Source organism: Schistocerca americana, chromosome 2 (assembly GCF_021461395.2).
Source record: "Schistocerca americana isolate TAMUIC-IGC-003095 chromosome 2, iqSchAmer2.1, whole genome shotgun sequence".
In the NCBI taxonomy this organism is placed as follows: Eukaryota; Metazoa; Arthropoda; class Insecta; order Orthoptera; family Acrididae; genus Schistocerca; species Schistocerca americana.
Genome location: NC_060120.1, coordinates 1095771957 through 1095788742, shown reverse-complemented (window position 1 = coordinate 1095788742; position 16786 = coordinate 1095771957). Strand labels below are relative to the sequence as shown.

Sequence of the window (16786 nt, the reverse complement as noted above, 5' to 3'; positions counted from 1 at the left end):
ATGATGACAACTGGAACTGGAAGAAGCATATTACTGAGCTTCTCAGACAATTAAGTTCAGTTTCTTTTGCTCTTCATATAATCTCTAGTCTTGGCTATAAACAGATCAGCCTCCTAACGTACTTTGCATATTTCCGCTCAATAATGCCTTATGGAATAGTTTTCTGGGGTAACTACTCACTTAGACATAAAGTATTGATTGCACAAAAGAGGGCAGTGAGAATAATTAGTGGTGTTCATCCAAGGACGTCATGTAGGCATCTATTCAAGGAGTTAGGTATTTTAAATGCACCATCAGAGTACATATATTCGCTAATGAAATTCGTTATAAATAATCCATCTCAATTTGCGAACAGTGATGTTCATACAAACAACACTAGAAGGAAAAATAACCTTTCCTATCCGTTATTGAAGCTGTTAATTGCTCAAAAAGGCGAACATTATTCTGCAACAAAAATTTTTGATCATTTGCCCAACAACATAAAGTGTCTGGCAGGTAGCAGGTCAAGTTCTAAATCTAGCTTAAAATCATTTCTTTTGGACAACTCCTTCTATTCCATGGACAAATTTCTGTTTCAGAACTGGTAAAATAAATAATAATAATAATAATTTGTGGTTCAAATGGCTCTAAGCACTATGGGACTTAACATATGAGGTCATCAGTCCCCTAGACTTAGAACTACTTAAACCTAACTAACCTAAGGACATCACACACATCCATGCCCGAGACAAGATTCGAATCTGCGACCTTAGCAGCAGCGCGGTTCCGGACAGAAGCGTCTAGTAGCGCTCGGTTACAGCAGTCGGCTAATAATTTGTACCTCTAAATGTAGTTGCATGTGTAGAACTAAAAATTTCAGTAATATTAATATTAGCAATATTCATGTGCGTATATACACTCCTGGAAATGGAAAAAAGAACACATTGACACCGGTGTGTCAGACCCACCATACTTGCTCCGGACACTGCGAGAAGGCTGTACAAGCAATGATCACACGCACGGCACAGCGGACACACCAGGAACCGCGGTGTTGGCCGTCGAATGGCGCTAGCTGCGCAGCATTTGTGCACCGCCGCCGTCAGTGTCAGCCAGTTTGCCGTGGCATACGGAGCTCCATCGCAGTCTTTAACACTGGTAGCATGCCGCGACAGCGTGGACGTGAACCGTATGTGCAGTTGACGGACTTTGAGCGAGGGCGTATAGTGGGCATGCGGGAGGCCGGGTGGACGTACCGCCGAATTGCTCAACACATGGGGCGTGAGGTCTCCACAGTACATAGATGTTGTCGCCAGTGGTCGGCGGAAGGTGCACGTGCCCGTCGACCTGGGACCGGACCGCAGCGACGCACGGATGCACGCCAAGACCGTAGGATCCTACGCAGTGCCGTAGGGGACCGCACCGCCACTTCCCAGCAAATTAGGGACACTGTTGCTCCTGGGGTATCGGCGAGGACCATTCGCAACCGTCTCCATGAAGCTGGGCTACGGTCCCGCACACCGTTAGGCCGTCTTCCGCTCACGCCCCAACATTGTGCAGCCCACCTCCAGTGGTGTCGCGACAGGCGTGAATGGAGGGACGAATTGAGACGAGTCGTCTTCAGCGATGAGAGTCGCTTCTGCCTTGGTGCCAATGATGGTCGTATGCGTGTTTGGCGCCGTGCAGGTGAGCGCCACAATCAGGACTGCATACGACCGAGGCACACAGGGCCAACACCCGGTATCATGGTGTGGGGAGCGATCTCCTACACTGGCCGTACACCACTGGTGATCGTCGAGGGGACACTGAATAGTGCACGGTACATCCAAACCGTCATCGAACCCATCGTTCTACCATTCCTAGACCGGCAAGGGAACTTGCTGTTCCAACAGGACAATGCACGTTCGCATGTATCCCGTGCCACCCAACGTGCTCTAGAAGGTGTAAGTCAACTACCCTGGCCAGCAAGATCTCCGGATCTGTCCCCCATTGAGCATGTTTGGGACTGGATGAAGCGTCGTCTCACGCGGTCTGCACGTCCAGCACGAGCGCTGGTCCAACTGAGGCGCCAGGTGGAAATGGCATGGCAAGCCGTTCCACAGGACTACCTCCAGCATCTCTACGATCGTCTCCATGGGAGAATAGCAGCCTGCATTGCTGCGAAAGGTGGATATACGCTGTACTAGTGCCGACATTGTGTATGCTCTGTTGCCTGTGTCTATGTGCCTGTGGTTCTGTCAGTGTGATCATGTGATGTATCTGACCCCAGGAATGTGTCAATAAAGTTTCCCCTTCCTGGGACAATGAATTCACGGTGTTCTTATTTCAATTTCCAGGAGTGTATATCTTGTAATCTGACTTGTTCCACATCATATGGATAAAATAATCGTGAAAATGATCTATGGAACATGACATAACTAAACTAAAGCCTCTGCACATTTTCTGCTCCAGTGCTTTACTTGGAATGTGGCGTATACACTGGCAGCAGCCATTATAATGTGATAGCCAACACGAATCTTCGTGAAAATGGCGCGAAGCGCTCTATACACTCACTAACGGTTCAAGAATCGAATCACAAGGTAACGTTGGGTGTGCTATCCTATGTCCAAGAACAGCATACGGTAAACCTCCTTTGTCAGCGTCTTCTTATATGGCGGTAGCAATGGCAATCATATAGGCCATTAAGCACTCTGTAACTCTAAAATGACGAAAGGTTTTTGATGATTTCTTACGTGAGAAGTATTCTTAGTACCATAAAGAGTAGTAATTGGGGTAAACACAGCAATAAGCTTTTTATCGAAATAGCTCATCAGATAACTGAATGCTCTAGAAAAAATATATCCATTAACTTCGGATTAATGCTCATGCAGACATTTTGTGTAACGAAACTGTAGACCAGTTGGCCAAGGAAGCTGCTCTATCTGGAATCTTTTTCGATATCCAATAACTTTCACAAACTTCCTTCATCAAGTAAAAATGGAAGTCATATTGTAACTGGTAAAGGAATAGGATGCATCGACTATAAATAAAGGAAAATATGAGGGCTGTTCAATAAAGAATGATCGTAATTTTTTATGGTCATAATTTTTCGCTCTGAAATTTAATCTTATGTTATGTGCAACAGTCACACTGCAGTAGTTTCATTGTTGGGACTCCTGATTCCCGCCTGTGAGAGTCAGGCAAGGTCAGACCTGTTCAGTATCGTCTACCGCTAGAATGGAGGTAAGAAGTGGGGAACAATATGCGACTTTGAAATTCTGCTTTCATCTCAACAAATCTTCAGCTGAGGCCTATACAATATTCTTCCTCACAACACAGCTCCTCAAGGCGGTTTAAAATTTTTAAGAGGGGAGACAATCAATTTCAAAGGAAAGTGGACCCGGTGCTCCAGTTACTGCTGTTACGGAAGAAACCATCTACACTGCTGCTGTCATTGTGAGAGAGGATCGACGAATTACCGTAAGATCATTTTCTGGAATGCTGGACCTTTCATTGGGTGACACCCACACGTTGGTGACAGAAAAAATACACATGACACATGTTTGTGCGCGATGGATTCCAAGACTTGGTCCCAGAACAAAAGGACGTTAGTGTGCAGGTCTGCATGCAATTAAAGTTGATGTTAGAGGAAGGTCCGGATTTCTTTCACATGTAATCACTGCTGATAAAACTTGGCTGTATCATTTTGATCCTGACAGCAAACAGCAAAGCTCAAGTGTGTAAATTTCCTTCATTACCAACCCCCAAAATAGCAAAAGTGGTTGCTTCTGCTGGTAAAGTTACGATCATCTCATTCTTTGATATCCATGGAATGGTTCATCAATATGTTGTACCTGCACACACATCAGTAACTGGACAGTACTACAGGGATGTCCTGAAAACATTGTAAGTCCATATCAGGCGCAAAAGACCAAGTTTTCGTGAAGCAGGATGGAGGCTGCTCCACGATAATGTGTCGCCGCATATTGCCAATGTTGTTGTTGAGTATCTTGTAAAAATCAACGTGAAGTGCATCCTTCACACTCCCTATAGTCCGGATTTAGACCCATGTGACTTTTTTCTGTTCCGTAACATGAAGAAACGCCTTCGTGGGAGGCATTATCAATCATCAGAAGCAGTGGTGAAGGCTGCGGAGGCGATTTTGAAAGACCGCTCAAAAATGGTTTCCAGCATGTATCTGAAGACTGGCAGAAACGCTGGGGCAAGTGCATCTCATTTATGGAAGACTACTTTGAGAAGGCCCATCAAAATAATGAGGGTGAGTAAAGGCATAATATATAAAAAAAATTATGATCATTCTTTATTGAACAACTCTCGTATTATAGCTGGATACAACCCTAAATACCCAGATTACAGTGGTTTCACATGTCTGTATACAGCACAGCAGAGCTATTTCTACAATCAGAATGGGATTTGATCACGGCATCTTCCCATTTATTTCGTCTAAATCTTAGGAATTTTGATACCTGAGATTGCAACATTAGTAATTCAATCTTCGCCTGGCCGAAGTACGATCACGGTCATCTTAGAATTCTTACGGTTCCATTCACAACAATCATAACTGGTCTTCTAACAAAAATGATACAGCAGTGCTTCATTGTCTGACACAGACTTATTCTTGTGAGCAATTTTAGAATCTGGCCACAGAACTATAAACAAAGTGCAATCACCATTTTACTTAAGAAATCGTATATTTACAAACTGGTTTTTAGTTCAGAGTTTAGAAATAAAGCTTATCTTCATTTCCCTAACAGCTAAAAAAATGTTTAGTTCTTTTAACGAAATACGTTCATGCCTGAGTATCTCATCATTACTGTTTAATGGCTAATTAATGTACTCACGCTGAAGCCAAATAAAGAAATAAAAATACCGTTAAAAAAACCAACAGTAATTACCGAGAGTCTTGTAGCCATTCTTGAAAGGTTTTCTGAGAGCGTGAAACTTGCGTAAGAAGAATAAGTATTAATCTTCGCACATGAATGATCGCCGATAACTATTTGCTTCCCGTCATAGAATTTGTGTGCTTGCTGAACTACAGCAAGCAATAATACTATAATGATATTTCTGCTTTGCGAAATAAACGCTGCAGTATTTTACGCCACTATTAACCAGCGATTGTCTTATGTTCGATAGCGCATCAACCCAATTGGTTAATGCTCAATGCAGTGCACGCCTGCGTAGTTTTCGGAAGCTGTGAAAAAAAATGGCTTTTGGGGAATAGTGTTGTTTGAGTGTTGTGGTAGATTTTTAAAATTATCGAAATAACACGTTCCAAAAAAAAGAAAAAATTGTGGAGACACTTTAGGATAAAATGAGTAAATATATGTACTCCACTGCGAACTTAACAGACAAGGAGTTAAAGGACCAGGGAAACAGACTTTTCACGTTAAGGAAATACGAGGATGCAGTAAATTGTTACACGAAAGCCATCGTATGTGTTAATTCCATACTAGTCACAATTCTGCGTTCTTTTTGTAATAAGTTCTGTCTCATAACCATAGCTTATCAGCCCATTTTCATAGGAAATCGTATTTGTTGTGTGATTGTAGAACAGTTATTGCTGTGATCACTGTTTTTACCCTTACAAGCTAGGTGTGGGCGAGATTCGTTCTTTGCCATCTGAAACTTAATATCGTGAGAAACACGTTGTATGTATTTTTCACCACAATTCATAGACGAGTAAGTTATTTTATTTTGGTGTGGAAGTTGGAGAAGTACACATACAGTAATGTCAGTGTGTTGCACAAAAATAAGTAGGCCTAATATAATTCTAGTTGTAGACTTTCACCTGGAAACAGGAACTTCTTTATCCTGGTCAGGTTTTTTACCCTAAACAGTGCTTTGGGGGGGGGGGGGGGGGGAGGATCTAAAAGTGTGTTTAATCATTTTCTATGCACTCATTCCACGATAAATTCCTGCAAGTGACAGCACATGTGAGATTTTTTTCGTCTTTTATTTGAAGTAGATACTACAGTTATTTTCTGGAACTAGTTATGTTGATGAGTATACCAAGTTTGATACGTGGTTTTTGTCTTCTGCAGAATGTTGTTGGGTGTATCCCACAGTATTACCTCAGCTCAGCTGCTTGATACTGTGAGAAACCTCTTTTGAATATCTGCTTTACATGTCATGACTATGTTGAAATTTTTTACCTCTTTAGTTCAATAATTTAAGGACGTTTCTTGCGTCGATTTCACTAGTATATGAAGTTATTTTTGTTCTGTTGTGATTTGTTTTCAATTGCGGGTGCTTTCTCAGTATAACAAGTTTTTTTATACGTTGCTGCTGATTGTTGCACAACATAGTCAGCCTACATTATGCATTTACGGGATCAAACTTGTCTCGTGTTGCTTGTTTTTGGTACTTAAAAATATCTAAGTGCCATCTGTTTGCTGTGGCAGTATTTACTTCTATGCCTACCTGAATTTATGGGAATTGTGTTATTGGTATTGGTATTCAAGATATAATTCTGTGTTTCAAGGAAATGTTAAATGCGTTCCGCTGTGAGATATCTTGAGTTAACTTTGTTTAATGTTTTCATATATCTCATTAACTGCACAGAAGATTCTGCAGACCTGCACAGAAAGCTCTAGAGGTGGAGTAACATGCAATAAGAACTCATTTTTGAGCAATGCATATTACTTTGCTGTTGCAGAGGCATTATCAGTGACCATTAGCTTACTGAGATTGGAAAACTTAAGAAAGTTGTGCAGCTTGTATCACTAGGTGTTTGCCATATTCTCGAGCATCACACATTTTCCTCGTCATAATAATGACATGATAGATATTATTAATATTGTTAAATGTTTTGTTACAGTCAGATACGGTTTATGATGACTAGTCCTGTCACGTGACTGTTTAACTGTTAAGTGCTATGGACGTTGACAGGAACTCTGTTACAATGGAGGGGTGTCTCAGACCATCTTTTTATTTTTTACATATAAGACCATTGTTTTGCTGAATACATATTTTCGTGTCTTCTTGTTATTCATTACACTTCTTATAAGTAGATTTTGTGGGAACCTGGATTTTTTTCGACAACGCAGAATTTTAAACATTCAGACAAATAAAACAGCAGAATTTGCGCTTTTATTTTAATATGCATGTCACGAAAATAACAGTAGATAGTTGGCTCTGTACTCACTCACTGATTATCACCAGAGAGATATTACAGAGTTGCAAAATAAGTAGTTGGAAAAACACGCTTCATTTATGAGAAATTGGAATCAAAATCAGCTTTGAGTTTACAGCTCATTGTTTCAAAGTAGAGTGGCTATTGCATTCCATAATTCAATAAAGGGAAAAATTTTGCCACATTTTACCTATAAAAGAACAAGTAAAAGCTAATTACATAGTCATATGAGGACCTGAATCATATTTCAGTCAGTTTCAACTTGCGTGCACTTGATACAGACCTTACTAGAACACTCTAAACAGATTGGAATGCCACACTGTTGGCAGGGAAATGAGGAGAACAAAAGGCACGCAAGTTTAGAACTGTTCTTACTGTGTCTGTGGCTCATCTTGTATGTGAAGTACTCTCATGATGTCACTCATCTATGGAGGCAAACGTCCTATAGAAAGCATACACTTCATATGATGCTTGGCAAGATCTTTTGCTAGAGTCTTCATGAAGATCAATCTCATTACATCTGCCTTTGGATAAGATTGATGTACCACATAAGAATTCAACTTCTTGGGCACAAAAGAAACCAGTGTCATGTCTTCTGTAAAACAATAAACAGTTGTCTTCATATCTCACTTCTTATTAAGTAGAAACTGCTGTGATAAATCATTTTTATTTCTCTCCAGTCTGCCAACAAATGAGACTGTTTTCAAAAGTACATTGACTAGTTCTACTGATATGTACCAGTAGTCACCTGTAATATTTCTCCAGGTCTTTTCAATAGGCTTCAACAATAACAGGACAGTGCGTGTGGGAACAATGTGACCTTTCTTATAATTTCAAAGGGTACGAACATCGCTGCCTTTTCTGGAATAAATGTACGCATTATACAACTAATTTGTCCAAGCATCAGTCAAGCACTGAATTTTCTAGTCATATTTTGCCAGTTTGTTTGGCATATACATTCTAAACCCACACCTTCCATTGAAAGGTACAAGTATTTCATTGGCACACACTGTTGCACTTAAAATGTAGCAAAGTTGATGGTTTTTGATGAAATGCAGAAAAATTTGTGAAATTGCTGCTGACTTGTCTACTCTTTCCTTCCTGTTGATCATATGGATAGTCAAATTGGAAAGCAGTTAATAAAAATAGGAATCTTTCTTTACTGGCAGTGGATCTGGAAACACCTCTGCCTGTCCCATTGGATACAGGTGAGCTGTAAAGTGATTCATTTCCCGATTTGAAAATAGCTGAATACACCAGTAGAACAGTTAGTGACTTCAACATCTTGTAGATAACATAAGCGATCATTTGTGTATGGTATTCTGATCTTAAATATTTTCGGGTTCGTCCATAGTATGATTTCATCTAACATATCTTAGGTAAAGAACAGTTTCCATACCTCCAAAAGAGCAGGGTTTTCTTTGAGTCTTTTCACCATCTGTACAGTCCAGGAAGCTGCAAGACAATATTGTGTTGTCATGTTCTTATGTTAGCTGGTAGCTGTTTTTTTCTCCAGTGGAAACATCTGTTCTTAGTGAAGAAGTAATCGTCTACATCATCATCAGCTGTCATCTTCACCACTTTCTGTTTCCTGTTCTGAATTAGTGTCGTGATCACTCAAGATCTTGAAATTAGAGTCATTATCACTCTTATCAAAGTCTTTGTCTTAGGATTCACTGAGATGTTTAGGGTATGGCTGTGAGACCTCTCAAGACCCGTAAATAAGAAACAAAGAGCAGCAACAATCCAAGAGTTCTGGCACATGTAGCTTGTCAACCAATGGGAAGGTAAACAGAAGTTTCCATTTCATTTTGCAGGGGTGTGTGAAATATCACCAGACAAAAAATTGTGGCGGTCTGAGAGACAGTCTGTAGTAGCTAGGGGTTAAAATTCCATGGCATACAGTTGGACAATAAGTTAAATGGAGTAAAGGCATAAATTGGTTGAATTAACTAAAATGTTTTAATACCAGTTCTCCAAATCATAACCAGACTGTCAATTTCTAACATAACGTTGACCTCGGGCTGAGATGGAGATCAATATTTCACTTCATCTATGGTTTCAGTTCACACATGTTCGCTTTCCCAACTCGCAACCAGACTGCCACCTTACAACGTAACTTAGACTTGTCAAGGAAAGCGCCCAATTCCACCCATCTACACGACCCATGACATAAGTTTATTGTGTGTGACATTCTTGTGACACAGTGCTCTTGAGTTGGGTCAGCTTTGTAGATGGTGTTTTGTGGTATATAGGGCTCCCCTTGTGGAGTATATGTTCATGTTTGAAGATGTTTGTGTTATGCGTGGTATTCAGTAATGTGGCATTGTGTAATCATTCGGTGAAGTTGTTGGAAGTGTGTGCTGTATCGTCGGTGAGTTATGTTGATTTATTGTTTCGGGTATTTATTGGTTTGTATTTGTGGTGTGTATGATTAGATTTATGTGTTTTTTTGTGGATTGAACTGTTGTAGTGTTGGCAGAAAACATTAATAATTATTCACTCCATGTTGCCCTGGGCATTGGTATGATGGGAACAATAAGTTTTCTGCAGAGGTTCAGCTTAATTGGTGCCTATGTGATGTGTTGTGTGTACTGAGTGTGCAAAGTTCACTAGAGTCCCAGTTTCTTGGACCATGGACCTCTGTATGTGGCCATGCAACCATGACAATATTTGGTGATCTGTCCAATGAGGGACGTGCTTTGAGATTTCTTAGCATAGCCGTCAGGGAGATTGTTTTACTTACATACTACTATTGTTATCGTTCATTTGTATGTCTTCGAGGAATTATTTTGTTGTTTTCTGTGGACTGTGCTTTTTTATTTCTTTCTTTCTTTTTTAAATGTGTGTGAATGGTTGCAGTTTTTGTTCGTTCCATTTCTTTTGGATGTTGGGTTTAGGAGTGGTATTGGGTGGCTTAGAGTTGGTGAAAGGTTCAAATGGCTCTGAGCACTATGGGACTTAACATTGGTGAAAGGGGGAGGGACGATGTTGGGGTCGTTTGGATGATTTTGTTTTGTTTTTATTGTGTGTGTGTTTGGAGGGGAGGGGGGTTGTCATGGCCAACTTAATTGTTTTGTTGATGGATTTGGCTGTTAGCAAGTGTTTTGTTTTATTTCATTTTTAATGGATTATTTACGGTTTTTTGTTTTGGTGTATAGTTTATTTTAATTGCTTAAATGAATGAGGGCGCTGGTTTTGGGTTTTTGATTTGTTTGTGGGGTTTTGGTATCGTTGACTTCATTGAGATTCAATTGCCATTCCCTGCACCTTGCGTCAATTCGTTGCAGATCCTCCTGCATTTCAGTACAATTTTCCATTGTTACAACCTCTCGATATACCACAGCATCATCCGCAAAAAGCCTCAGTGAATTTCCGATGTCATCCACAAGGTCATTTATGTATATTGCGAATAGAAACGGTCCTACGACACTCCCATGCGGCACACCTGAAATCACTCTTACTTCGGAAGACTTCTCTCCATTGAGAATGACATGCTGCTTTCTGTTATCTAGGAACTCTTCAGTCCACTCACACAATTGGTCTGATAGTCCATATGCTCTTACTTTGTTCATTAAACGACTGTGGGGAACTGTATCGAACGCCTTGCGGAAGTCGAGAAACACGGCATCTACCTGAGAACCCGTGTCTATGGCCCTCTGAGTCTCACGAACGAATAGCGCGGGCTGGGTTTCACACGACCATCTTTTTTGAAACCCATGCTGATTCCTACAGAGTAGATTTCTAGTCTCCAGAAAAGTCATTATACTCGAACATAATACGTGTTCCAAAATTCTACAACTGATCGACGTTAGAGATATAGGTCTATAGTTCTGCACATCTGTTCGACGTCCCTTCTTGAAAACGGGGATGACCTGTGCCCTTTTCCAATCCTTTGGAACGCTACGCTCTTCTAGAGACCTACGGTACACCACTGCAAGAAGGGGGGGCAAGTTCCTTAGTGTACTCTGTGTAAAATCGAACTGGTATCCCATCAGGTCCAGCATATGTTGAGAATTCTTTTGTTGGATTTTGTGGATAATATTTGTTTCGGGGTGGTGCTGTTCCTCGTATTGTTCTGTATTTAGGGTGTCCCCGTCCTAAACCCCATACTGATTGCAGTTGTTCCATTAGTTTCATTTTATTGCTGGAGTGAAATATTCTTGTGTCGTTCCATAAAAACATGGGAGAACTGCTGGATATCAGTAACGTCCTGCCACGATATTTCGGCGCAGAGTCTTTTGGCCATCTTCAGGTGAGTACCACTCTACAGTAGTACTGGGGAGTGCGCGCTGAGCTCTGCTATTTAAAGCCATACTGAGGTGACATTGCGCATGCGCTGCTCAGCGTGCGCATTCATAACAACTTCGTGCGCTGTGCCTCGCACCTTCCACTGTGAAAGCCTGGCGTATCGGTGTCAGGTCGATTTCCATCCTTATGCAGATAACTGCGTCGACTACGAAGTTTCTCTATAACAGGATTCCAAGCAGAGTTTAGCTGATAACCACTATCTCGATTGATGAGAGTCTCGTTGTCAGACAATCGTATTTCCACAGATTCGTTGATAATTGAGCTCCAAAAGTTTGATGTATGGGACAACATTTTTGTGTCGTCGTAATTCATGGAATTGTCTGTGGAAATACAATGTTCGGTGATTGCGGACTTGGTGGATTGGAGAAGGCGAGTATGCCATTGGTGTTCCACAATGCGTTCCTGCACAGTTCGTGTTTTTTGCCCTATATATGATTTGCCACATTTACACGGGATTTTGTAAACACCTGATTTATGCAGGCCCAGGTCGTCTTTAATGGATCCCACCAGTGATGAAATTTTGGAAGGAGGGCGATAGATAACTCTCACTTGATACTTTCTCAATATAATGCCTATCTGTAAAGAAATATTCCCAGTAAATGGTAGATAAGCAGTCGACCTTAAGGCCTCTTCCTTTTCTTTGTTCCATCGTTTGTAGGTCTGCATCACTCTGTTCACTTGCCTAGTTGAAAAGCCATTCTTCAGAAATACTTTTTGCAGGTGTTCCAGTTCCGCTTGAAGACTGTAGGCGTCAGAGATGGTATGGGCATGGTGGATCAAGGTTTTGAGAATGCCCATTGTTTGTGCTGGATGGTGGCAACTAGTAGCTTGTAGATACAGGTGTGTATGAGTGGGCTTTCTGTACACTGAGTGACAAAGTGTGCCATCACTCTTACGTCGCACCAAGACGTCTAAAAATGGCAGGCAACCATCTTTCTCTATCTCCATGGTAAACTGTATGTTTTCATGTATGGAGTTCATGTGACGTAAAAATTCTTGGAGACAGTCCAGATCATGAGGCCTCACTATGAAAGTGTTGGCAACGTATCGCCAAAATACTATCGGTTTGAAAGTGACAGAGTCGAGTGCTCTCTCCTCAAAATCTTCCATAAAAAGATTGGCCACCAGGGGAGACAAAGGACTCCCCATGGCGACACCATCAGATTGTTTGTAAAATTCAATGTTAAATATAAAATATGTAGAGGAGAGAGTGTGCTCAAACAATGCTGTAATGTCTACACCCAGCATATTGCCAATGAGGTGTAGTGAGTCCTTTGTGAAAAGTGAAACCACATCAAGACTGACCAATAAGTCGTTACTTTCCAGTTGTAGTGACTGAAGTCGGCTGATAAAATCACTAGAATTCTTTATGTGATGTGGACACTTGCCTATCATTGGCTTGAGCAAAGATGCCAAGAATTTTGCTAGGTCGTAGGTGGCTGCTCCAATGTTACTCTCAGTTGGACGTAATGGCAAATTTTCCCTGTGGATCTTAGGCAGTCCATATAGCCTAGGTGGAACTGAAATGTTTGGTTTCAGTCTCTTGATGACCTCTTTCAGTAGAGAACTATTTGATAAAAGTTCTGCTGTTTTTCGCACCACTCGGCTTGTGGGATCCTTATCGTTTTTGCTATACTTTGAGTCACATAATAAAACATTGATCTTATTAATATAATCATCCCTTGGTATGAGGACAGTAGCATTTCCTTTGTCAGATTTTAAGACTACTGTATCCACATCTGCTCGTAAGTTACGGAGGGCTATCCTCTCCATGGGCGAGATGTTAATCTTCATTGGTGCACCTCTGGTCAACACACGGCAAGACTCTCGACGAACTTCCTCCGCTTCATCTGTATCAAGACAGCGTACAGCTTCTTCGAGGGCACTGATGAAATCCACTAGTGGCGGTGACACAGGTGTGGGAGCAAAATTCAGTCCTTTTGCTAGCACAGACACAGTCGCATCATCTAAAGTTTTCTCCGTCAAATTAACAACAGATCGTAGAGTTGGAACTTCCTGCTGCATCTGTGTAGAAAGTCTGTCAATCTTGGCAGTTTGTCTCGTCACAGCTTTATCATGGCTCCAGTTTGCTTTAGCCCATGTCACACCATCCAGCTAGCATCTTTCGCTCTCCTTCCAAAATTTCACCACTGGTGGGATCCTGGGCCTGCATAAATTAGGTGTTTACAAAATTCTGTGTGAATGTGGCAAATCATATATAGGGCAAACAACACGAACTGTGCAGGAACGCATTGTGGAACACCAATGGCATACTCGCCTTCTCCAATCCACCAAGTCCGCAATCGCCGAACATTGTATTTCCACAGACCATTCCATGAATTACAATGACACAAAAATTTCGGCCCATACATCAAACTTTTGGAGCTCGATTATCAATGAATCTGTGGAAATAAGATTGTCTGACGACGAGACTCTCATCAATCGAGATAGTGGTTATCAGCTAAACTCTGCTTGGAATCCTGTTATAGAGAAACTTCAGAGTCAACGTAGTTATCTGCATAAAGATGAAAATCGACCTGATATCGATTCGCCAAGCTTTCACCGCGGAAGGTGCGAGGCGCAGCGCACGGAGTTGTTATGAATGCGCACGCTGAGCAGCGCATGCGCAATGTCACCTCAGTATGGCTTTAAATAGCAGAGCTCAGCGCGTACTCGCCAATACTACTACAGTGGTACTCACCTGAAGATGGCCAGAAGACTCTGCGCCGAAATATCGTGGCAGGACGTTACTGATATCCGGCAGTTCTCCCGTGTTTTTATGGAACAATCAGTACGCCGGGAAAGGTTTAAACATCACATTCTTGTGTTGTTTCTATTTTTGTTCGCATGTGTATATCGTGAGTTTATGGTCACCGTGCAGTGTATGCTGGAAGGAAGGGTGTCTGCCATCTTGACATCATTTTTCAAAGCAGACAGGTGGAATCAGACACTTCTGTAATGCCATATAGACTTAGGGCTGCACAATGGATCAGTCTGTTATCATTATGCATGCTTCAATAAGATATATTGTCAGTGTTCTTTGCTCTTTCTGTTTGCATACGTATGACGTCACATGTCACACAATCGTTGTATTGTGGGATGAAGCAGAGATCTGCTAGCAGTAGGTTCAGTTGACCCATTTGGTCAATTGAACCTACTGAATCTAGATTGACATAATACTGTTGTGGCGCTTGCTTTTTTTACTGTTAGGATATGGCTTTTCCAGGTTAGATTTGAAACCTCTATTAATATAAGTTGAATATCTGGATTATCCTTATTTAAAAGAACCATCATCCATATCTGACTTGTTCAATATAGAGCCTAAAAAATTCTAAGAACGTGTTCCAACTTGTACGGCTGCCTTATGTATTCCCTGGCTGTTTGTTTTAAAACTTATAATTAAAAATCTGAGGAGTTTTTGTTTGAGTTCCTGTTTACAGAGGTCGTGGCCGCGTCTTGGTGGGAGTCAGCAAAATAGGTGTGGTGCTTTGTTGCAGAACTGTGCTTTCAAATTCTGAATTTCTTCTCTTTTATTCACTGCTACTTAACCAGCCTGTTTTGTAAGTTTTAATAATGTTGTGATTTTTATGTGGCTGTTTCTGGAATGCCATTTAATTTGTTATGAAATTGTAGGAGCAAGAGGAATGTTCACTACTAGTTGGCGGCTTTGGCCAGCAGCGTTAATGTTGTGGTTATTGTCACATCACCTTTTGGTGCATGTATTCATACATTTGTTGTTAATTGACAAAGCCAATGAATTTGGAAAAAAAGAATGGTCCTTGTGACATACTGATCTGTAGCTTGACCTGACATGTAGGTTCGATTGGAAGCTGACATTCTGTTGTAAGTTGGCGAAGCCAATCAAAGCTTATGACTTGAATTGTTTCATTGGAAGTGTTCGGTTCCATCCTTCCGCTTTGGCCCTTGATGTAATGGCGTTGTGTGTGACGTCACTAAGGTTCGGTGTTTTTGAGTTGGTTCGTGTTTGTAGTTGTCATGTTGTTGCATTTCAAGGTGCCATCTATCGGATGTGATGTGTTGAGTTTAAATTGTGCTATTGTGTTCATTTGAGTATTGGTTATAACTGTGGTAATGTGGATTTATTTGAGTCTGGTTAGTCAGTGCTGTAACGTGGGTTTGGAAGTGTTTGATTTGTTTTCAGTGAGTTATGTTTTTTTTTCCTTTTTTTATGTGTTGGTGAAACATGAAAAAAATTCTGACTGGAGGCAGATTTCCTGCATACTGAATGCCGTCATTTCTAGCACTGCAAATTACGGATAAAGCTAGATTAACAGCCTCTCATTGCTTGCCTTTATATTGAAAACTAACTGTATGTCTTCTGTGCGAATTACATTAAACTTTGGGTCGACAGAAGCGTCCGATCCAACGCGTCGGCTTTGACACGTGATGTAAGGGTGTTGTCGTGTGTGACGTCATGACGGCGCGGAGTTTGGTTTGAGTGTGGCTGTCTCCAGTTCTGTTTTATCTTATTTTATCTTATTTTATTTACTTTTCTGATCTGTTCGTTCTATCTCATGAGATTTTTTTTTTTTTTTAATTTAAAAACACTTATTACTTATTTTAATTATCTGTTTCCTCCAATTTCTGTTTTAGTTTATTATATTTATCTTTCTGATCTGTTCGTTCTATCCCATGAGATTTTTTTTTTTTTAAAGACAAAAAACACTAATCAGCTACTGAAGCATCTTTATCTTCTATGGGTTGCAGGGGTTACGGCCGCTGGGGAGGTGGGTGGGTATTCATGCATGGCTGTCTTCACTGACAAGTTGTAGCTACGCAAGGCGTCTAAATTTGTTTATATTTAGTTTGCCCCCCACCCAAAACACCCCATTTCCCGCGCTTGTCCCGTTAGTGTCATTAGGCTTCTTGTGGAAAGTGTGTGTGTTTGTTTTTGTTTCCGCCATATTTGTGACGTCATGGGTCAAAGCAGATGGGCAGGATCGGACGCTTCCGTATTTCCTAAACTTTTGATAACACACACTATTATGTCCTCTACTTTTCTGAACCGTGAAATTCTTTTGTCCACCTCATGCCTTGCATGTCCTTGTAATGATATAACATTATATTGGTGTCTTTGTATCTCACTGTTCTCCATTAACCCCGTTGCGAAGGTCGCCTTACCGTTTGGCTATTTGTGCACGACTCATGGCCAGACCCAAACTTCCATATGCCATCAATCATGAATCTACGACCTGACTTGTACATCTATTATGTATGTTCCTTACAGGTGAGACATTTACTTGAAAGTCGCAGATAAATACGATGTTGCAGTTCCTATGTTATTCTAAATTAGAATGCAATTCGGAATAACATAGGCACACGTGTCCAAAGGAACAGGCACAGTGG

General features: G+C 41.0%; 1 protein-coding gene across 1 annotated transcript in view; it reads left to right on the top strand.

Annotated features, from left to right (window-relative positions):
* Positions 1–5108: 5108 nt before the first annotated feature.
* The window catches only part of LOC124596507 (E3 ubiquitin-protein ligase CHIP), a 119190-nt gene continuing 107512 nt past the window's right edge, over positions 5109–16786 (top strand). Inside the window, exon 1 of the mRNA XM_047135669.1 lies at positions 5109–5407. Coding sequence (XP_046991625.1) covers positions 5288–5407 — 120 coding nt within the window. The 5' untranslated portion in view covers positions 5109–5287. The remainder of the gene's footprint in view (positions 5408–16786) is intronic.